Source organism: Rana temporaria, chromosome 10 (assembly GCF_905171775.1).
Source record: "Rana temporaria chromosome 10, aRanTem1.1, whole genome shotgun sequence".
In the NCBI taxonomy this organism is placed as follows: Eukaryota; Metazoa; Chordata; class Amphibia; order Anura; family Ranidae; genus Rana; species Rana temporaria.
In genome coordinates this window covers 56,316,997-56,341,784 of record NC_053498.1, presented here as the reverse complement: position 1 = coordinate 56,341,784, position 24,788 = coordinate 56,316,997, and the positions used below count along the sequence as shown (strand labels likewise).

The following is a 24,788-nucleotide window of genomic DNA, read 5'->3' as shown; positions in this document are numbered from 1 at the left end:
GAATATGGGCACCACATTGGCCCTGCGCCAATCCGGTGGTACTATTTCCGCCATTAATGAGTCCCTAAAATTTAGATACAATTGCTTTGAGATTACAGAGCTCAATTCTTTTAGGATACGTGGATGGATGCCATCTGGTCCAGGTGCTTTATCCAACTTTATTCTAAATATTTCTGGACCATATCACTTTTGAGCCATTGTGGAGCATTTGGGGTTGTGTCACTACCACCCCCATTTTGGACACCAACCCCCCTATTCTCCTTTGTATACATAGAGCTGAAGAAAGTATTTAATAAATTAGCTTTCTCTTTGTCCCCAGTCACCCACTCTAGATTATTTTGTAAAGGGCCTACATGCTCAGACCTGACCTTTTTACAATTAACCACTTAAGCCCCGGACCTTTAGGCAGCTAAATGCCCAGGCCAGGTTTTGCGATTCGGCACTGCGTCGCTTTAACAGACAATTGCGCGGTCGTGCGACGTGGCTCCCAAACAAAATTGGCGTCCTTTTTTCCCCACAAATAGAGCTTTCTTTTGGTGGTATTTGATCACCTCTGCGGTTTTTATTTTTTGCGCTATAAACAAAAATAGAGAGACAATTTTGAAAAAAATTCAATATTTTTTACTTTTTGCTGTAATAAATATCCCCCAAAAACATATATAAAACATTTTTTTTCCTCAGTTTAGGCCGATACGTATTCTTCTATCCATTTTTGGTAAAAAAAAATCGCAATAAGCGTTTATCGATTGGTTTGCGCAAAATTTATAGCGTTTACAGAAGAGGGGATATTTTTATTGCATTTTTATTACTTTTTTTTTTTTTACTACTAATGGCGGCGATCATCGATTTTTTTCGTGACTGCGACATTATGGCGGACACTTCGGACAATTTTGACTCATTTTTGGGACCATTGTCATTTTCACAGCAAAAAATGCATTTAAATTGCATTCTTTATTGTGAAAATGACAGTTGCAGTTTGGGAGTTAACCACAGGGGCGCTGAATGTGTTAGGCTTCACCTAGTGTGTGTTTACAGCAGTAGGTGGGTGTGGCTGTAGGTCTGATGTCATCGATTGTGTCTCCCCTATAAAGAGGATGACAGGATCAATGCGCCGCCACAGTGAAGCACGGGGAAGCCGTGTTTACATACGGCTCTCCCCGTTCTTCAGCTCCGGGAAGCGATCGCGACGGAGCGGCTATAAACGAATAGCCGCGCCGTCGTCCCGGATCGCTCCCCGCTGGAATCCGCCCGCCGCACGCAGCGGGGGGTCCCGATCGGACCCCCACCCGCTAGAAGGCAAGGACGTATATATACGCCCATCTGCCTGTCCGTGCCATTTTGCGGACGTAAATAGTCGTGCGGCGGGCGTTAAGTGGTTAATATATTTGAAGATTTTTTTGGGGTTTGTCCTACTATCTTTTGCAATATGTTGTTCGTTTTGAATTTTTGCATCCTTAATTTCCTTTTTACCATATTCTGTTAAATTCTTTGTAACATTTAAACAACACTAGTGTTCCTCCATTTTTATATTTTTTAAAAGCTATTTTCTTATTGTTTATAGCTTTTTTAACATTGACTGTGAGCCACAAAGGTTTTATTTTTAGCCTTTTAAACTTATTGCCCATGGGAACATACTTTGCAGTGAGGTCCCAAACAGTCTTTTTGAAGAATTCAATTTCTGTTCTGTGTTTATCGATGCCAATATTCTCTCCCAGTCTAATGCCGCGTACACACCATCACTTTATGTGATGAAAAAAAATGACGTTTTTAAAAACGTCACTTTAATTGACTGTGTGTGGGGGAAAACGTCGTTTTATGTCTTGTAAAAAACGACCAAAAAAAATTGAAGCATGCTTCAATTTTATGTGTCGTTTTTCAAAAGTGCACTTTTTACTTCACAGAAATTGACCGTGTGTAGCAAAAAACGTCGTTTTCTAAGACGTTTTTTCATCCACGCATGCCCAGAAGCTAGTTATGAAGCGAGCTTCAATGGTAAAACGTGGTGGAACGTAACCTCACTTTGCAAGATCGTTGTGAGAAAACGATGGTGTGTAGGCAACTTCGTCTTTGAAAATTGAAGTTTCAAAAACGTCATTTTTTACTTCACAGAAAGTGTCGTTTTTTTTCATCACATAAAGTGATGGTGTGTACGCGGCATAAGTCCTGGAGAGCAGCCCTCATCCTTGGAAATTTTGCTCTGTTGAAGTTAAGTGTTTTTATCTTTCCTGTATGTATTTCTTGCTTACAGCTAACATTAAATGAAATCATGTTATGATTACAGCTATCCGGGGCCTGGATGTGCAAGCATGAGGAGGAGGAATAAGAGATAAACAATCAGAAAACTCATTTAAAATCAAATGATGCACATAGCTAAAACAAAGCATGTGGATTCACTAAAAAACAAATAATACACATAACAAAAAAAGGTAACAGATTTAACTACTGTATTTATTGGCGTATAACACTTATTTTTTTACCTTGAAAATAGAGGGTAAACTGTGCCTGCGTGTTATACGCAGAAGTCTGTGGATAGTTTTTTTCCTGAAACTTTCCTCTTAAAGTTAGGGTGTGTGTTATACGCCTATGCGTGTTATACGCCGATAAATACGGTATATATGTTATGATTGTTGAAAATTATTAAAGAAATAATGATGTAAATATTTATTTATTTACATCATTATTTATTTAATAATTTTGAACAATCATAACATATATAGTTACAGAGATTTAATCTCCAAAAATACAGAAATACTTACCGTATTCACAGTAAGAGCTGTGAAAATGTGGAATAGACCCCCTCAAGAGCTGGCTCTGGCCAGCGCAGTAGATTTAAAAAAAAATGTTCTAGATTCTTTTCTAAATACACATAATACAACTATTAATATGTAAAGTTGATCTAGGAAATAGAAGATTGCCCGTTGATCTAGGAAAAAGAAGATTGCCTCTTGGGGGATCAGGAAGGGATTTTTTGTAACTATGTATGATAAAAAGAATGCAATGTTCACTATATATCCCAATCACACATATATAGGTGACAATTTCATTTTGTAAACACATGTCCCAATATGTATAGTAAATACTGTGGCCAAGAACCTATAGGCAATTTGTAGTAAATCCATGTCCATAATCAGGGCTTTTTTTCAGGGGGAACTTGGGGGAACTCAGTTCCACCACCTCTGGCTCAGACCCTTTGGTGCTGCTCACCACAATCACTTGTAAACACAGAAGTCTGGTTTCTGTGTTTACAAGTGACAGCTCTGCACTCTGTGTGTAATTCTGTATGTAATGCAATCCTGGTATTTAATGCCCCTTTAAGACCCTTCTACTGTTTGTGAAATCTGAACAGGGTCGTGGTTGAGTTCCTGCACCTATTTTCTGAAAAAAAAAGCTCTGTCCATAATTAATATATACTGTATATGGTCATACCTAAAAATATATGATCTAATACCTAAAATGACATTATCAGCTGCTATTTTGTGTATATGTATTTGCAATATATAAGGATATATAGAAATCCATATTCCTTTTTGTCCTTTTTATATGATTTATATTTTTATGATTTATTTTGCTTTATTTTAACATACTTTTATATATTATAATTATATAATATATATATTATTGTCATATTATACATACTGTATGTTATCTATATGTCTATGAAGGCATTTGATGGCTCCTATTTACAATAAGAAGCCACCTCAGGTAAGAAAGGTAATAGAAGCCTGTAATTCTTTCCTATATATGTAGCCTAGGCTTATTCAGTTTCGTGGGTTTAAATACAATAGTATTCAAATTGGTTCAGCTACCACTCACTCTCAGTATTTTGTTGAATCTATTTTATATACCTGGCAAGAATCAAGAAAAGATTCTTAGTTGAACTGTTTTGTCTTATTTAAAGGGTAAAGGTTCATGTTTGTTCACCTTCATGCATCCTATGCATGAAGGGGAAAAAACATTTGGTGATTGCAGGCACCCCAGCCCCCGGTTTACTTACCTGAGCCCTCGAAAGTCCTACTTTGAGAAAGCGCTTGATGTCGGCCCGGTCTTCTCGACTCTTCATTGGATAGATTGATAGAAGCGCAGCCATTGGTTAGCGCTGCTGTCAATCAACTCCAATGACATGTGGGTCTGGGGGCGGGGCCGAGTCCTGTAGTCGGTGGCTATGGGCGCTGGATACAGGACTCTGGAGCGTGCCCGCAAGGTAACCCTCTTGGGAAAGCGCTTCCCAGGGGGGTTAGCTGATGCAGGGAGGAGCCCAGACAACCGCCGGGGGACCCCAGAAAATGTGGATCAGGGCCACACTGTGCAAAACAAGCTGCACAGTGGAGGTAAGTATAACATGTTTGTTATTTAAATAAAAATATGCTGTCACAATGTAGAGTATAAGATTTCCTATCATCTGTGCCCAGTCTTGCCACACAGAGTTAATCCAGCTCTGAGCAATCCTCTTTTATTGTTCAGTGAAAATTAACAGACTTCCAGATAAAACCCTGTCTAAATAAAAAGTCGTTTCCTCTCTCCTTGCTTTGAGTGACAGGTTATTTACATATCTAGCTTGGACACGTTGATCATATGTTATGTTATGTTTATCATAATATGAGGTGATCCACAGGTCATTGTATATTACCAGGATGTGTTATGTGGGGGAGGGGTGGATTTCTCACTTTTTATACTGTGGATCACCTCATATTATGATAAACATAACATAACAAATGATCAACATGTCCAAGCTAGATATGTAAATAACCTGTCACTCAAAGCAAGGAGAGAGGAAAGGACTTTGTATTTAGACAGGGTTTTATCTGGAAGTCTGTTAATTTTCACTGAACAATAAAAGAGGATTGCTCAGAGCTGGATTAACTCTGTGTGGCAAGACTGGGCACAGATGATAGGAAATCTTATACTCTACATTGTGACATAAAAAAATGGGTTTACATTCACTTTAAGCATATTTATGCCTAAGTAAAACATATTTATTCTAACCCCCTCTTTTGTTTGTTAGATTCCAGAATTAAAAAGTATCTTGTTGCTCACAAACTTCTTGCATTGTTCCTTGGAATGGCTGGTGTTCTAGCTTGTCTTCTTATTATCATCTATTGTGTATACATTCGACAACATAAAGAAGACATGTTTTCTCACCACAGACTCTATGGAGAAGGTTTTGAGGATCCAGGTATGTCAACTGAAAGATTTTGTGCAGCATGAACTAGTTCTGTTTTAATGTGTGTCTAAGTTTTATTTATTTTTTGCAAACTACACTTAGATACATCTCTGAGCAGAAATTACCAAATGATTTCTTCGTTCAGCTGTTGGGCTAACCATAGCAATTAAATGGCAATACAACGTAAAAACACAATCCAACCTCCAATAGATCTTTTGTGTGAATATGACTACACACAGCTCCCAAATATCCCTGATTTTTGCCCATCAGTACAATCTCAACTGTGCCTGCCAGTGCAACCTATCTATGCCTATCAGTGCGGTCTCATCAGTGCAGCCTATCTGTGCCCATCAGTGCGGTCTCATCTGTGCTCACTAGTGCAGCTTATCAGTGCAGCATATCTGTGCCCATCAATGCCCATAAGTTCAGTCTCATCAGTGCCCACCAGTGCAGCTTATCTGTGCCCATCAGTGTCCATATAGGCAGCCTTATCAGTGTCCATATGTGCAGTAGGGGTCATTAGAACACACCAGCCAGATGACAGAGCAAAGATCTCCAGCTGTGACAGATCTTGTGAAATACTGATCGCTGTGTAACATCCCACCTCCTGGACCGGCTTTGTGATAGACAACACACTGTTCCAATGCCAGGGATCTCTGCTCTGTCACCCGGTTGGTGTCTTATAACAATCCCTGCTCTCTGCCACTGAGAGATGGCGGGGGGGTTGGGGGCGGTGCTGGAAGGAGAAGAGGAGGAGGACACCACATCCATGGGAAGTACAAGTCTCTGCTTGCTGTAGAGAACTACAAATGAAATGTGCCAAGATCAGTGGCTGGGAGTACAGGAGGAATAGCAGCCACCACAGGATATCACAGGGCAGTAACAGTCTTTCTCCAAAATCATCAGGCTATTAGAGAGAAACTACAAAGCTCAGAAGAAGATGGATGGCATAGTTGGTGAAGGTAGGAGATCAGCAACAAAGACAATAGAAAAAAGTTTTTACCCAGAGTTCTGCTTTAACCACTTCAGCCCCGAAGCATTTGGCTGCCCACTGACTGGGCCATTTTTTTGCGATTTGGCACTGCGTCGCTTTAACTGACGACTGCGCGGTCATGCAACATGGTTCCCAAACAAATTGACATCCTTTTTTTCCCACAAATAGAGCTTTCTTTCGGTGGTATTTGATCACCTCTGCGTTTTTTTTTTTTTTCACTATAAACAAAAATAGAGCGACAATTTTGAAAAAAAAAAGCAATATTTTTTTACTTTTTGCTATAATAAATATCCCCCAAAAATATATTAAAAAAAAGTTTTTTCCTCAGTTTAGGCCGATACGTATTCTTCTACATATTTCTAGTAAAACAAAATGACAATAATCGTTTGATTGGTTTGCGCAAAAGTTATAGCGTATACAAAATAGGGGATAGTTTAATGGCATTTTTTTTTATACGATTTTGGGACCATTGACATTTATACAGCGATCAGTGCTATAAAAATGCACTGATTACTGTATTAAAGTGACTGGCAGTGAAGAGGTTAACCACTAGGAGGCTAGGAAGGGGTTAAGTGTGTCCTAGGGAGTGAGGGACAGAGCTTACTGTGACACAACACTGATCGCTGCTCCCGATTACAGGGATCATGCGATCAGTGTCCTGTCACTAGGCAGAACATGGAAATGCCTTGTTCACACAGACATCCCCCCGTTCTGCCTCTCTGTGACCCGATCGCAGGACACCAGCAGACATTGAGTCCGCGGGTCCCGCGGGCATGGTCACGGGGAGTGCGGTGGGCGCACGCATTCTTAAAGGGGTTGTACAGGTACGCCCATTTGCCTACCGCTGCCATTCTGCCGACATACAGTATATCAGCGTGCATCAGTCGGCAAGTGGTTAAAAAAAAATTACAATTGGGGGGTTTAGGAACTTTCCAGAACAAACAGACTCCCCCACCCCCTGGAAAATTGATGGGGGTTTTGCTACACGATAGAAAAAGAAAAATGCAAAAAAAAATGTTTTAATCTTGTAAACACCATGGGCTAAATTCAGAAAGAATTTACGTCGGCGTATCTTCTTTCTGTATTCAGAAAGCAAGATACGCAGAAATTTGGCTAAGATCCGACTGGTGTAAGTCTCTTACGCCCGTCGTATCTTAGTTGCATATTTATGCTGGCCGCTAGGTGGCGCTTCCGTCGATTTACGAGAGGAATATGCTAATTAGGTAGATACGCCGATTCAGAAACGTACGTCCGCCCCACGCATTTTTTTACGTAGTTTACGTTAGGCTTTTTCCGGCTACCCCTGCTATATGAGGCGTATCCTATGTTAAGTATGGACGTCGGGCCAGCGTCAAATTTTCCGTCGTTTGCGTAAGTCGTTCGCGAATAGGGCTGTACGTAAGTTACGTTCACGTCTAAAGCATTGACGATTTGCGGCGTAATTTCGAGCATGCGCCCTGGGATTCTTTCATGGACGGCGCATGCGCCGTTCGTAAAAAACGTCAAATACGTCAAATATGTTTTTTAGTGTAAAAATTCATAAAATAAATAAAAATAAATAAGAAAACAAACCAACATTTTTTTAAAGTGCCCCGTCCCGACGAGCTCGCTCGCAGAAACAAACGCATATGTGAGTAGCGCCCGCATATGAAAACGGTGTTCAAACCACACAAGTGAGGTATCACCACGATCATTAGAACGATAGCAATAATTCTAGCCTTATGCCGCGTACACACCATCACTTTATGTGATGAAAAAAAATGACGTTTTTAAAAACGTCACTTTAATTGACTGTGTGTGGGGGAAAACGTCGTTTTATGTCTTGTAAAAAACGACCAAAAAAAATTGAAGCATGCTTCAATTTTATGTGTCGTTTTTCAAAAGTGCAATTTTTACTTCACAGAAATTGACCGTGTGTAGCAAAAAACGTCGTTTTCTAAGAAGTTTTTTCATCCACGCATGCCCAGAAGCTACTTATGAAGCAAGCTTCAATGGTAAAACGTGGTGGAACGTAACCTCACTTTGCAAGATCATTGTGAGAAAAACGATGGTGTGTAGGCAACTTTGTCTTTGAAAATTGAAGTTTCAAAAACGTCATTTTTTACTTCACAGAAAGTGTCGTTTTTTTTCATCACATAAAGTGATGGTGTGTATGCGGCATTAGACCTCCTCTGTAACTCAAAAGATGCAACCTATATAATTTTTTAAACGTCCACCATTGGAGATTTTTACGGGTAAAAGTTTGACGCCATTCCACGAGCAGGTGTAATTTTGAAGCGTGACATGTTGGGTATCATTTTACTTGGCATAACATTATCTTTCACAATATAAAAAAAAATTGGGCTAACTTTACTGTTGTCTTATTTTTTAATTAAAAAAAGTGTTTTTTTTCCCAAAAAAGTGCGCTTGTAAGACCGCTGCGCAAATACGGTGTGACAAAAAGTATTGCAAAGACCGCCATTTTATTCTCTAGGGTGTTAAATATATATATATATATATACATATATATATATATGTTTGGGGGTTTTAAGTAATTTTCTAGCAAAAAAAAATGTTTTAATCTTGTAAACACCAAATCTGAAAAACAGGCAAGGTCCTTAAGTGGTTAAAGTGCTATTATATAAAACTCCCTGGATCAAAATATTACTATATTGACATTTAGTAATTGCAACTTTAGTGCATTGTGCATTGTTTCTTACAGGTTACCCATTGCTGCTATTCGGTGACAAAAAGCAAAAATATGAAAACAAAACTACATAAAAGGCACAAAACAATCCTTTTAAAAATGATAGCTTATAAAAAACATAAATAGTGATATGTATATTCAGCAAGATTTTAAGATAGCTGTCCAATAATTAAAAAGCAATGTTATTTTTGATGCCAAAACACATATTACAACACTAGCCTAGAAAAAAGCAGCTCTAAGAATAGACATTCCTATTAAATAATGGTGAAAAACACTAACCTAAACCTATGCCAAGATCAAAACTACTCCTATGGCCAACAGACCAAAATAGCAGGCTTTTAATGAGTTTAAAGCTGGATTCCTGTTGTTGGGGTTACTAATTATCACCATAAAGCAAACCTTAAATAAAGCCAAGCACAAGGTGCCTCCTGCCCTTTAACTCTCTCGAAAAAAAACGCGGAATGTTAGCCTTTAAAGGATTTAATGAGCTCCACTTTGTAAACTGTGCTGTGTTTGCTGAGAAACATATAAGGACAGAGGAGAAAATTGTATGTACAAGAAAATATAAAAAAAAGGAATGATTGTGAAAAGTACTGTGTAACATATGCCCTGAGCACTTTACCTTTAACGGTTTAGTATTATTGAAGCACACCCCCACCTCAAATAGGTGTAACATTTTTTAACTCTGTTAACTGTCCTTTTTTCCAGTGCTACATCTGGACACACCAGTGGACCATCTTGACTTCTTCTCCTTCAGAGATACGGATATAACCCCATATCCCACCCCGCAACACAAATGCCATAAAACAGAAACAACTGAATCCAAAGGAGATTACATCATAGAACCCTCAAATAACACTTCACCCAATGACCACCTTCACCAAGCCATACAGATGGGGACTATGAAATACCCATAGAAGTCTGTCTTGTTTTTGGAAGGTATTTTAGAAACTATCTTTTTTTTGGAAAGCATTAAGGAGAACTGGACTTTCAGTCTTGAGTGGAATAAAAAGAAGGTGTTAGAACAAAATAAAAAAACTCAAAAGGGCAACCACATTTTCTTCTCAGAGTCTGCAGAATCTATGTAATTAACATAAACTCTAATGTGTTAGTAAACTGTTCACAATGTTTGGTCAGTCATGTTTTGCTATATGTTTGGTCAGTCATATATCACAATAACTTTAGCATCTGTGTGCCACCTATCTTATTAAAAGATTATGGTCCGGATTCACAAAGCACTTACGCCGACATATCTCGAGATACGCCGTGTAAGTCTATCTATGCACCGTTGTATCTATGCGCCGTGCCCACAATCTGAGATACGCCTGAAAATAGGCTGCATACGACCGACGTAACTTTCCTACGCCGGCGTATCGTGGGCGCATATTTACGCTGGCCACAAGGGGCGCTCCCATTGATTTTCTATGCACATATGCAATTGAGGGAGAAAGGCTGATTCACAAACTTACTTGCGGCCGGCGCATTATATACGCGGTTTGCGTAAGGCGTACGTCCGGCGTAAAGTTATTCCACATATAGGAGGCGCAACTCTTGCAAAGGTATGGACCAGGGAACAGAGCCGTCGTATTTTACATCGTTTACGTAGTACGTGAATAGGGCTGGGCGTAGGTTACGTTCACGTCGTAGGCAGTGATCCGCCGTATCTTAGGGAGTAGTTCCGACGTGATTCTGCGCATGCGCACTGGGTTGCGTCCACGGGACGGCGCATGCGCCGTACGTTATTCGTATCTTTATGTGCATCATTTACATGGGGTCACGCCTCATTAGCATGGCTCACGCCCACTTCCACCTACGCTGGCTTACGCCGAGGAAACCCAGCGTAGATTTGGGGGCGAGTGCTTTGTGAATCCAGTGCTTGCATCTGTGCGCTGCGTCGGCGTAGCGTATATTGGATACGCTACGCCTGCATAAATATGCGCCGATGTATGTGAATCCGGGCCTATATGTCTATAACACACCTACAATACTACAACACAGGTTTATCTGTAATCAGGGTCATTTTTTCAGATTTGGCCCCCATGACTAGAGTGTAAGACTGCTTGACTGTAAAATTAAAGCTTTACAAATCCTGTTTTTTTTTTTTTGTTTAGATAACTCTAGACAATTTTGTAGACTTAGCAACAGAACTGAAAGCACACAGGAACGCACTTTTAAGCAATATGGAGCTAACACCTTTCTCTGCAAAAACAACGTCCTTAGATAAAATATTCTGGATTTGGGTTCCATGATTTTGATTATAAATCATGTGGTTGGTGACAAAGAGAATGGAACATCCATGAAAAGTTACTGCATTCATATGTGCATAGAACAGCATACAGGCTGACACTGTACGGTCTTAATAAACATTCTATTATTTTTAATACATTAAACCAGTTGAAATCACTGCTTCCTACAACTAATATTATAATGCTATTGATAACAGTTATTTTCTTTTGCCAGACACTGTATGTTTGTGTCAGAAATTCTCATTAATAGGATGCTCTCAATTCACAGCTATAGATTTTACCCTATAAAAAAAACACAAACATATGCATGCTATCCCCATCTGTGATTTACAGATGTGATGGTATTAATGCTGGTGCTTGCTTCAGAGCATATGACCCAAAAAATCCATAATAAACAGTAAACACAAGCTGCAGTTTAGAATGAGGCAGATGGTGTTACCTGTAATACAATGCAAAATGAAAAACAAATGTTTAAAAGCACATACAAGTCCTCAGAGGCCCTGCTTTCTCCCAACCTAGGTTTGTGCCCCTTGGCTTCATCAGATGTTAGACTATACAGTCTTGACTGGCACATTTCCCTGACCAGTGTAGTCAAGATAGTAGTCCAATATCCCCAACTTCTTACCACCAATTTAAACCCCACAACTCCCCACATTTACATTCCCCTGCCACCATCAAATGATAAGACCAGACAAGAGTTTGGAGTATAAATGGCCATGGCAGCCTTTTTATTAACCAAAGTATTTTAATAATTTCCAAATAACCTTTTGTAACAACAACTTTAAACACACAGCCTGTTGGTCTTTGACGGCACCCCGAACTTAACATTTTCCACCACCACAATGCGGGACCTTTTTACCATACCAGGCCTCCAGCCGTATCCAGCTCAGAGACAACCCCTTTTCCGCAGTGCAACCAATACCATATTCCAGCAGACACCGTTCCACTGGAATACCCCAAAGGGGCCCATACCACGGATGAGCCCCCCACCACTTCCATCACATCTGTTTTCTGCCACCATCAAAGACCAAAGACACAGCCGTTACACCACTGCCATGACAACCCGAAATCCAGTGATCCTAAAATAAAGAAAACAAATGAAAAACAAAATCCAGTGATCCTAAAATAAAGAAAACAAATGAAAAACACACAAGACAAAACAATAGGGAGGGTGGGTGGGAAACTGCCTCCTTCTGTCATTTCTCCCCAACTGCTCCTGAAATTCTCCCGCCCCCACCTTTTATACTGCTCCTCCCCCTTCAGAACTTTTACTCCTGAGTCCTTCCCTTCAACTTTCCAGCTTAACCCTTTGCCGACTTCTCCTTTCCACCTTGTCATGCCCGGCCCTCCACTATTTGTTCCTTTGTCTTCCCAACTCATCCATAACTCCCCTCCCATGCTGATGAGGTGTATTGGGATATCCCACCCATGCAAATAGGTGAATCAACTTGCCTACCAAAACTATACCACCCAAAGGGCCCAGCTCCACCCCATATCCCTCATAGACCCAAGCCTGAGACTCTCTACCTTGACCCCCAGCCAACGACCCTCTCTTTTCCGTAGTAAAGAACAATGCCTATTGAACCAGGTACAGGGATACTTACCACTGTGACAAGGCGCTCAGTCTTACCAGCTGCCAACAGCCCCCAAAAGTACCCCACATAAACAACGACGTGGACATAAACCACATGCACACTAGCGTAAGGAGGCCACCCCTGCCCAGTAAATCATGTAACCAGTGGATGACGAAAAACAGGCCATACACGCCCCTACCAACTCATGCCCTAGAACTCAACCCCTTTCCAACAAGACAGGAAAAGAGAGCGACCCCTGGGCAGACCTTGAACCCCAAAAGTCATACCCCACACGCACACTGGCTGCAGAAAGCTGTCCGGGTGTCAAAAAGCAAATGCCCCGCACACATGGCGCCTTACCCACCCACAGAGTCAAAGCAAGTGTAAGACAGCCTTGGGTCTACAAAATGACAACAGACCCCCCTTTTTGAGACAGAGGTGGTGCATAAGACAAAACTCAGGCACCTCCCCCTTAGCGGTGAGCCTGCAAACCCCCCACCGGCTTAACCGTAAAATTGTCCCCGCGCCATTTTTTTTAAATGTATCCGAAACTACCCCGGATACAGCAGAAACTACTGCAATGTCCCCGCACTAGCCGGTACTTCAGGTTGGTAACCCGGTTTCCTACAACCCTCCGAAAAACCCATAGGACAAACGTGATCCCCATTTTGGAAAAAACTGCCTATACTATCCCTCTTGCTACCCAACTCCCCAGCATGCCATTTTTTACCACATTGGCTAGGGGGGGGGGGGGGAACAGTGCATCCGCATCCAAGGCCCCCTGTGCTGAAAAAACGCCAAACCCCCAAACGTACAGCAGTCCCCCGTTCGATTGCCCGCACACCCCTCCATACACCCTTCTCACCGGCAGTCTAGAGTCAGGCGCCCCCTTGCAAAAACTGATTAAAGGCCCGTGTTGAAGACCTAGAATCGCATCCAAAGGCCGATTTCCGCTTTACTCCCACTGGATCCGCCATCAAACCGCCCCCTTTTGCATAACATATCACCAACAATGTCAAGCAATGCTCTGGGTAATACTCACCTGTGACACAGGACCCGATAGCGAACTCCTGCAGCCAATGCACAAATGTCTGCGGGTTAAACGGTATCTTATATAATTGTCCACCAGGCCTGTCCTAACCCACTTTTTCTTTCTCCCAAGGGGAGTAATGCTCACCTCTCCACATACTCACCCTCACAGCTCTCGTACTGTACCAACTGCGTCAGGTGCACCAACGGTCCCCCCAACAAATGCTAACTTCCCACTCCTAAACGATGGCAAGTCTGACTTTGCTGCCACCCCCCTTATTCTCTCCTCTGCCTCCTGCTGTCACACTCACCTACGCCCCCCCCCCCCCGACATAGCGGCGGAGAGGTACCCCAAGCTGCAGGATACCCCCGCCCCCATCCTACTTGTATAACCGCAAACCCACAGCGCCACCAGTTGGGGGCCCCCTTGTATAACCCTGCAACCCAGGGCCCAAAAACCACAACCCCCCGGCAACTCCCCCACCATCCCAGGGGGCAGGCTAACTGCCCAACGCCCACAGGCAACCCCCTGTCCAACATGCCACCCATGTCACTGTGGACCCCCCACCCTTCATAACCTGCCACGTGCTTCCTTGTAAGAACATGTGAAACTAAACAGACTCCCCGGGCTGACCGAACATGTCCCCCTCGGCCATCATTCCTGGTTCCAAATTGCCTCCTGTTGAAGCCTCTCTGTCCTGTGTTCTCTTTGAGATCTCGGAAATCCCCACAGGCTGCATGCTCCTTTCCAGTTCATCCCTTGCTGGATAAACTGATGTATGATGACTGGGTTCACCTAGATAAATGGTTTCTCCTCCTAAGCAGTTTTTCCCTCCTTTATCCTATGGAGGAAGGTTTCACTAAGAAATGGGGGGTACCTGCTATAATGTAGCTATTTCTTGTGCAAACAAAAGCATGACCTGTCCTATAGACAATGCTCAGGGCTTTTAAGGATCCAACTGATAACCAGCTGCAATCCCTATTGAAAGCCTCCTCCTCTATTGCTGGTGCTGTAGAGCAACCTGCAGTTGCAGCAATTGGTATGTCAGTTCCTCAAGGAACAAATGAAGCAGATGATTAACCTCCTCCCTACAGAGGAGATTGAGGTTTATAAGGGCCTTCCTAAGGCCTTGTGTTTTGCGATTGATGCGATTATGGACTCTGTTCAGCAAGCATCCCGCTTGAATCTCCTGCAGGTACACATTGGGAGGCCGAGGTTTCTTGCAAAAGATACTTGGCGGCGTTCCCCTTTGAGGGAGGAACTCAATTCTAATTGGGTTAACCAGTGTCAAATCACCTGTGGCGACTACATAACCCATTAAGTAATTAAGGCTCTGTGTCCCGTGATGTATTCCCAAGAAAAGGATTTTACAGGTAAGCTGTATTAAAAAATCCTATTTTTATGGTTTACAAGGGAAAAGATAGTCATTTGGAGCCCCCCAACTGCCTAAACTACATAGGGAGCAGCGGTAAGACTGTTTGGCACTTGGTGTCACCCTTATTTGGAAAGGGTTACCACTTGTACGTGGACAAATATTACACAAGCGTGCCACTTTTTAGTCACCTTTTTAATTCTGGAATTGGTGCATGTGGCACTGTGCGATCTAATCGCCGGGGCTTCCACAAGGGCTTGTAGATTCCCAACTTAGATGGGGGGAGAGAGCCTGCTTGAAGTGTAAAAAAAAATTGCTTGCAGTGAAGTGGAGGGACAAACAAAATGTTTTCTTTCTGTCCTCCATTCATGCAGATACGACAGTCCAAATTCCAACGGCCACTGTTGTTGTTGAGAAGCCCCTCTGTGTCCATGAATACAACCTTAACATTAGAGGGGTGGACTTCAATGACCAGATGATGGTGCGGTACTTAGTTGCCCATAAGGCCAGACACTGGTATAAAAAAGTGTCTGTATACTTATTTCAATTGGCTCTGCTGAACGCTTATGTGCTATACAAAGTGTCAGGATGAACTGGATCCTTTGTAAAATTCCAGGAAGAGATCATCACAGCCTATCTGTTTCCAGATGGTGCTGTGGCCCAACTTTCCAATGCAAATACAGTGAACCAGCTGTATGAGAGGCATTTTTCGAATGTCCTCCGTGGTACCTCTACCCAAAAAAACACCCCAAAGAAGATGTTGTGTCTTTAGAAAACACGGATATATGAATAACACCCGCTTTTATTGTCCCTCCTGTCCTGACCAACCTGGTCTCTGCATCTGCGACTGTTTCCATCGCTACCATACACTAGTTGAGTATTAGCATAGGGTACAGCACGGCACACTTACACAGGGTCCCGAAAGGTGTTAGATGCCATCACGTTTTGAGAGACCCTAAGCTGGAACATGTATAGTTTCAATAAAAGTGTAAAAAAAAAAAAAAAAAGAAACAAAACCCATAATAAAGAAATTTAAAAGCCGGAAATAGTTGTAGTTTTATTGTTCTTCTCTCTCTATTGTTCTCTCTCTATTGTTCTGCTCTGTATCACTGTATTTTATGCTTAACTGTAATGTTTTATTATTACTGTGTTTTATCGTCTTTGATTTGCACTTTTATACTGTAATGTTACTATGTTTTATTGTTAACCATTATTTGCTTTGCAGGTACGCCATTCAGCTTCAGCACAGGTTAATTTATTTTGACAGCAAAAGGGTTCACTCTCACAATACATAAATCCATGACTCCAGCACTCTAGGAGGTGATTTCACCACCACAGTTAAAAGAAAAGAGCATATATGCCAAAACGGGGCAGGGGTAGATATTAGGGGTGGATTGCCTCGAACATATATAACGGCATATATTTTTTACTCTTTTTTTGGCACAGACTTCAATAACAAAAGTTGTTTTATTGAGTTAATGTTTTATTGATACTGTGATTTATTGCTACCATTGTTTGCTTTGAAGGTACGCCATTCAGCTGCAGCACTTTTTTTTTTATTTTGACAGCGACAGGGTTTGCTTTCACAATACGTAAATCAGCAACTCCAGCGCTGTAGGAGGTGATTTCACCACCATAGTTAAAAATAGAGCATAAATGCTTAAGCATAGGGGCAGGGGTGGTCATTAGTGGCGGATTGCCCCTACGCTTCGGCACATCATTTTATTTTCTTGGCAGAGATTTATTCATCCACATCGATCAATGTGAATGGAGAAATCTGTTAGCTTCTTTTTTTTGTTCAGCCCATGGGCTGAATGAAAAATAATGCTGAATGCATGTTCATCATTAGAAGTGGGTGGATGCATGGCGGTATTGTAATGGTGGGCAAACCACTGATCGATCAATGTGAATGGAGGAATCTGTTATGTCCTCTTTTTTCATTTAACCCACAGGCTGCATGGAAAAAAAAAAGAACATTACAATGTATGCCCAACAAGGACCAGCGATGTACAGGTATATTGCTGGACTTTGAGTGGTTATACCAGAATGATGCCTGCAGGTTTAGGTATCATCTTTTTCAGCCGTCAGTCAGCTTTCATGTAAAAGCAATCCTAGTGGCTAAATGGGCACTAGACTTTTTTTTACAAGCGGTGGGAGGTAACGTTGTCACCCCCCTCATGACGTCTTCCATGGTTTTATCTGGCTCTCCTGTCCCACTAGGGAACTCGAGATTGCAGCCGATGGTTCCGCCAGCTGACCATAGAGCTGATAGGAGACTAGAATGGCTCCAATCATCTCTATGACCTAAGAAACCAGAAGCTATGAGCATTTCACGACTTCGGTGTCGCCAGATATAAACAGCGCTAGTGGGAAAAAATGTGATCACACAGATCTTGGTGTGGTCAGATGCTTTAAGGGCTGTGGAGTAGGGATGAGCCGAACACCCCCCTGTTCGGTTCGCACCAGAACTTGCGACCACACCAAATGTTCGTGTGAACTTTAGAACCCTGTTAAAGTGGGACTCGAACATTTGGACTTTTGGACATTTGGACTTTTTTCTATGGAGTGTGTGTTTTTTACAACTATTTACACTTCCTTTGTGAAATGGTAGGGGTACAATGTACCCCCATTACCAATTCACATAGGGGGGGGGGCCAGGATCGAGGGTCCCCTTTGTTAAAGGGGGTCTTCCAGATTCTGATAAGCCCCCCGCCCGCAGACCCCCACAACCACTGGGCAGGGGTTGTGGGGCTGAGGCCCTTGTCCCCATCAACATGGGGACATTTTCCCCATGTTGAGGGCATGTGGCCTGGTACGGTTCAGGAGAGGGGGGGCCGCACTCTGTCCCCCCCTCTTTTCTGCGGCCGGCCAGGTTAACGTGCTCGGATAAGGGGTCTGGTGTGGATTTTTGGGGGAACTCCACGCCATTTTTTAAAAAAAAAAATTGGGGTGGTGTTCCCCTTAAATGCACCGGCCCAAGTACATTCGTGAATCGGCGTATCTCTCTCATTTGCATATGTGCATAGAAAATCAATGGGAGCGGCAAATGCGCCCAGCGTAAATATGCGCCCACGATACGACGGCGTAGGCAAGTTACGTCGGTCGTAGGAAGCCTATTTTTAGGCGTATCTCAGATTGTGGGCATGGCGCACAGATACGACGGCGCATAGTTACACTTAAGCGGCGTATCTCGAGATACGTCGGCGTAAGTGCTTTGTAAATACGGGCCAAAATTTTTTTGTCATTTTTTAAATCACAAAAAATAAAAAAAGTATTCGATGGGTTCAACAAGCCTCTCAGTAATTTCCTTGAGGCGTCTACTTTCCAAAATGTGGTAATTTGGGGGTTGTACTGCCCTGCCATTTTAGCACCTCAAGAAATGAGATAAGCAGTCAAAAACTAAAAGCGGTGTAAATTCCAGAAAATGTACCATAGTTTGTAGAAGCTATAACTTTTGCGCAAACCAATAAATATACGCTTATTGTACTTTTTTTTACCCAAGACATGTGGCTGAATACATTTTGGCCTAAATATATGACTAAAATTGAGTTTATTGGATATATTTTAATAACAAAAAAGTTTGATTATATCGCAAAAAAATAAAAATTCCAGAGGTGGTCAAATACCATCAAAAGATAGCTCTACTTGTGGGAAAAACAAAATGCAAATTTTGTTTGGGTACAGCATTGCATGACTGCGCATTTACCGCAGTGGCAAATTGTAAAAAGTGCTCTGATCATTAAGGGGGCAAATCCTTTCAGTACTTAAGCGGTTAAAGGAGCAGTGATTTTAATGACGCTTAAAGTGAAACAATAAAAATGGAAAATTCCTTTAACCACTTGCCGCCCGCCAATGACATATTGACGTCGGCAAAGTGGTTGTAGAATCCTGACTGGACGCCCCGGGGACACCCTGCAACACCGATCAAGGTAAAGAGTCTCTCACGGAGACTCTTTACCACATGATTAGCCGTGTCCAATTACGGCTGATCACGATGTAAATAGGAAAAGCCGGTAATCAGCTTTTCCTCACACGCGTCAGACGCGAGTAGAGGAGAGTCGATCGGCTGCTCCTGTGACAGGGGGGGGGGTTTGTGCTGATCGATTATCAGCACAGCCCCCCCCCCGAGGATGCCCACTGGACCACCAGGGATGGCCATATAGACCACCAGGGATTAAAAAAAAAAAGGATGCCACCCTAGACCACCAGGGATGAGGAGGACACAAAAAATGGATGCCAATCAGTGCCCCAATGGATGCTAATCAGTGCCCACAATGGGCATCACTGATTGGCAGGCATTTTTTGGCTCTGATTGGCACCCATTAGTACAACACATACAATAGTGCCCATCTATGCCCATCTGTGCCACCCATCAGTGCCCATCCATGCCGCATATCTGTGCCTATCTGTGCCACCTATCCGTGCCCATCCGTGCCGCCTATCCAAGCCCATCCATGCTGCCTATCCGTGCCGCCTATCAGTGCCCATCCGTGCCACCCATCAGTGCCGCATATTAGTGCCCATCAATGCCACCACATCAGTGCCACCTCATCAGTGCCCATCAGTGCCCGTCAGTTCAGTACCATCAGTGCCCATCAGTGAAGGAGAAAACTTAATTATTTACAATGTTTTATAACAAACGAAAAAAACTTATTTTTTTGAAATTTTCGGTCATTTTTTTATTTTTTTTGCAGAAAATAAATATCCCAGAGGTGATCAAATACCACCAAAAGAAAGCTCTATTTGTGGGTACAAAATGATAAAAATTTAGTTTGGGTACAGTGTAGCATGACCGCGCAATTGTCATTCAAAGTGCAACAGTGCTGAAAGCTAAAAATTGGTCTGGGCGGGAAGGTGTATAAGTGCCCTGTATAGAAGTGGTTAAATATGCTACCTGGGGGGTCCCCTTATTCTGCCTGTAAAGTGTCGCAAAGGAAAAAAAATGGCAATTAAACTTGCTCACGGCTGTAATATATTGACACCCCCCCCCCCCAGTATATAGCAGGCCAAAATTTTAAAAAATTGGTGTGGGCCCCCCCCCCAAATCCATACCTGACCCTTATCCGAGCATGAAGCCTGGAGGTCAGGAAGGGAGGGGGGATGAGTGAGCGCCACCCCTCCTTAACCGTACCAGGCCACATGCCCTCAACATGTGCTCTGGGAGAGCTGTCTCTCCCAGTACCGTCTCTCCCGATGCCGTCTCTCCTGCTGCCATCTTCCCCTGTCGCTGTCTCCCTCTGTGCTGTCTCTCCTGCCGCCATCATCTCCTGCCACCATCCTCTCCTGCTGCTGTGTTCTTCCTCTCCACGGCTATTTGCTTTTCTTATCCCTAGTAGTCACCAGCCATTGTTATAGTTACTCTTTAAGCCTGGTGCACACTAACAGCTGAACAAAAAACAAACTGAAGAGCTCAGGAGGAGCAGCTGATCAGGTGACGATTGGCAGACCTTTTTTCGGTCATGCCCCTTCCACAAAAGACGGCCAAATGGCTATTTAGCCCCGATGTATGTCCCTTTAAGATATATGTGCCTATGATATAACCAGTAGACATGGATATAAAGAGATTATATTCTCTAACCACTTGGCATCTCCTATCTGAAGATTTATGGGGCAGATCCACAAAGCAAATGCGCCGACTTAACTCGAGATACGCGGCGTAATTGAAATTTACACGGCGCGTATATTTGCGCCTGATCCTCAAAACGAGATACGCCTTAAAATCCTGTTTTTCCGTCCTACCTAAAATAATTACACCGGCGCTTTTCTGTGCGCAAATTACGCTAGAAACGCCGCTGTTTTGATAGGCAAAGATGCAAATGAGGGAGATAGGGCGATCCACAAAATTAAGTGTGTGCGCCGTAGATTACGCCCTGTGCGCTTCTGTTAGTTTCAATGTGTAAATTTACACATTATAAAAGGTGCCCTAATTTTACACATGCCGTGTAATGGTCAGCTAAAGCAACACCATTAAGAAAGAGCTGAGCACACACACTTGCTGGACTACAATCTGTATGCCAACATGCCAGGGGCATCCATGCGCATAGCTAGACTAGTGACTTCAGTGACCGAGGGTACCCCCTCTTTTGAGGGAACAGCAGTCAGGAGACGCCTCGCAGAATGCATCTTTGCACAGTAAACACACACATTAATTATGTCACAATGAGAATGCATGAATGCACACCCACTGTGGTCCCTAGCACAGACATATCACATGCACATCTAATTGGATTAGATCCAAGTACCCCCCCCCATTGGTACTTGGGAGCAGTAACGCCCCGCCACGGCTCCAATTCTGTTACTGTGCATTCATACACCATTCAGGAACCTGGGATCACTTCTCCCTGGTCCTGGGGATCCCTTCTCCACCAAAACTGAGGGTGACACCCTTATTTAATCAGGAATGCCACCCCCCCCACATTCACACATCATTCACACACATAAACCAAATCATAAGTACAGTATAATAAACAAAATCATAAAAATATAAAAAAAAATCAAAAATCAAAAGTACCCCTACAAATTAATGTCGGCGGCGTTTGCTCCGTCTGGGCTGCCCACGGGCACGGACACGGCCGACTGGAGAATCTTCATGGGGGGGGGTGTGAGCAGGGGAAGGAGTATCTTCATGGGGGGGTGGGTGAGCAGGGGAGGGAGTATCTTCATGGGGGGGTGGGTGAGCAGGGGAAGGAGGAGCCTCCCCTGGTGTCTGTCCTCCTGCTGGCCTGCCCTCCAAGGCCACTGCTATCCTTGTGAGACAGACAGTGAGGGCAGCCGTATTGGCCTGGCCAGCCCGGGTATTGTCCTGGACAGCCCGGGTATTGTCCTGCACAGCCTGGGTCAGGGCAGTCACCTCCTGGGCCACGCCTGTTGTGGCGGTCTGCAGGTCACACAAACATGTGATGACCGCCAATGAGTTTGTGGCCACATCACCGAGTGACTCCTTCATTACACCCAGGCTGTGCTCCATCTGGGTCAGAGTGACTTTTATGTGACCCAGACTGCGGGTCTGCCGGGCATTGTCCTACTGAAGACTGGCCGGCAGACGCTCCAACACCCCCCTGGTCTCCTGGGTCCCCATCCTGCCTGCCCCTGAGGCTTGTGGCCTGGGAGGAGGGGGGAGAGTGACCCTTGTGGGTTGCGGCCTGTTGGGAGAGGAGTGGGAGGGGCTACCCCTGATGGTGGCCTGACTGCTGCCAGCCTCTGGGGTAGCCTCAAGTGTAGCCTCAAGGGTATCCTCAAAGGTCATCATATCAGAGGCCAAAAAGACTTCCCGGACAATCTGCAGATCTTCTTCCTCCACCCCCTCATCCTCCTCCCCCTCATCCTCCTCCCCCACACCCTCCTCATGAGGGGAGGTTTGGCCACTCCCCTCCCCTGGGGACTCCTGCCCTTCTTGGGACTCCTCAGCAGCCTCTTGTCGTTGGGGTGGTGCAGCAGCCTGGCCTGATGGGCCAGCAACCTCCTGGTCATCTGTGGAGGACACAAAACAATCACAGGTTTGAGGATCCACACACTTGGCACATCTTCCCTTCCCCCACCCACACATGCTAATCACCAGATAGAAAAAACAAAAACTTACCTGGCCTCACAGGAACATCAGATTGATATCCACGCAGGCCCACCACCTGCTCTGGCTGGAAACACCGGGCCACTGCCCATTCCTCCTCACTCAGACGGATGGGGAAGGGTTCCCCTCCTCCAGTGCCCGTGGTATGGGCAGTGATCTTTGCCACCTTGTTCCGGACCACGCTCTTCAGATCATTTATCTTTTTTTGTATGCCAGCGGGGGTCCTCGTCTCCCCCCCCCCCCGCCGCATTGATCTGATCAGTGATCTTTTTTAGAATCGCCTTCCTTTGGGCCGGGGAGGTGTTCCGGCTCTCAGGCCCATGTAAATAGCGCCCATATAGGACGATGGACCTAGCAAGGATTTGCTTCTCAACCTGATTAAAATTGAGCTTCCTGCGCTTGGGTGCCATCACAGACACCACTCAGCAACAAGAAACTCACAGGACAAACAAACAAAAATACACACACAACAAACAAACAAAAACACTCACAGAAGAAACACACAAAAAGACAAACACACAAGCAGACAGCTACTACAAATTCAAAAACAAACACGCAAAAAACAAACACAAAATACAATCAGAAAAAAAAAATATATAAATACACTCAGAAAAAAACAAACAGAAAATACACTCAGCAGAAACAAACACCAACTACTATCTAATACTCCTCCAAAACTTCTCTATCACACACAACTCACCAACAAACACCGACAAACATTCAGAGCAGAAGCAACTTGCTCTAGGAAGGGTAACACAGGGAAATACTTTTGCAAGGGAAGTGTGTTTGACTGGGGCTATTTATACACAGGGCGATCCTCAAACTAAGTACGCTTGGCCTTTTACCTATCTCACTGATTGCGCCGAGCAAAGTTCTGCACATGCCCAGTGAGAAGCAGATTCGTGCGTGCATGCGCAGTACGGCCGGACCTTCATTTGCATGGGGTCACGGCTCATTACAATGAAGCACGCCCACTTCCTTCCCATTTGCAATAACCCCACCTTACGCCTCGGAATTTAAGTTACGCAAGCGCAATTTTGTGGATACGGCAATTACGACACCAACTTAGGGCGCCGTAACTTAAATGACATAAGTTTTGAGTAACTTAATTTGCGCCGCTGTTTGTGGATCTGGCCCAATGTTCCCAGGCACTGCCCTCCAATGCCATGCAGACATTAGTCTGCACTCTCCACTGCAGCTGTGAACTAGAAGTCTGCAGCTATGTGTGCCCCTAGTTCTATACCCCTGCTCTCAATGACAACTACATGCCTTATGGTAATAATGGGGAACTATGGAAGCAGTTCCAGATCATGTGATCAACAAGATAGCCAATCAATGTGATCATTGGAAGTTTACTTTAAACAAACTTCTCCAACCTGCAGACAGCATCTTCCTTCCTTCCTTCCTTTCATTCTGGTTGCAGTATTGATCAGCAATGGTTGTGTAGCGCCCCCTTGCTTTCAGCATGCGCACTACGCCTAAATTTAGTAGGAAGGGAGAGTTACTTTGCTCCCTTCCAGTGTTTGTTTAAATTTGGGACCTCTGTCATTCTGGAAATGTCCACTGGGTCAGTCTGCGGTCAGGGAGTGCAATGGTGCTGGTGCCAGAGCGGTTCTAGCAGAGCAGATCTTCTCTCAGCAGCCAATTAGAGGATGTTTTCCCTTGCAGGGCATGCTGGGGGAGGGTATATCTGGAACAGAGGTCATGTGTTGAGGGCCTTTTTTTTTTCTTCTTCCCACGGGGTCCCCGTTCCAGGTGCGGTACCCACCTTCAGGGTACACGCATTCATGGACCCCACCTGGCCAGAGCTGAACTCCGCAGCGAACCTCATTCTGATGAGAGAATGGACCTCAGCGTTCCACTGGGTTTCAAGGCCTATTGAAAGAATCCCAGCCTGGGATCGGGTGTCCGGACCACTGACAGGTATGCTTGCTGTCATCCGGGGACCATTCATAGAAAAGAGTGTCGACATGTGACCAAATTGGTTCAATGCAGAGCAGTGTATTGCTCGGTTCTATATCCAGGCCTGATACCGCGTGGTTCTCTTCTTCTTCCTTCATCAACTTTGATCTCCCTAAATTGTGTTGATGTTGGCCGTGTTTGGCCTGGGCAATAAAGCATTGAAACCTTTTATTGAATGTCTGGACCTCCACTCACT

The 24,788-nt window shown here is 43.8% G+C and overlaps 1 protein-coding gene across 1 annotated transcript in view; it reads left to right on the top strand.

Annotated features, from left to right (window-relative positions):
• The window catches only part of GFY (golgi associated olfactory signaling regulator), a 77,588-nt gene extending 67,466 nt beyond the window's left edge, over positions 1-10,122 (top strand). Inside the window, exons 3-4 of the mRNA XM_040327639.1 lie at positions 5,003-5,173; positions 9,550-10,122. Coding sequence (XP_040183573.1) covers positions 5,003-5,173; positions 9,550-9,758 — 380 coding nt within the window. The 3' untranslated portion in view covers positions 9,759-10,122. The remainder of the gene's footprint in view (positions 1-5,002; positions 5,174-9,549) is intronic.
• The last annotated feature ends 14,666 nt before the right edge of the window (positions 10,123-24,788 follow it).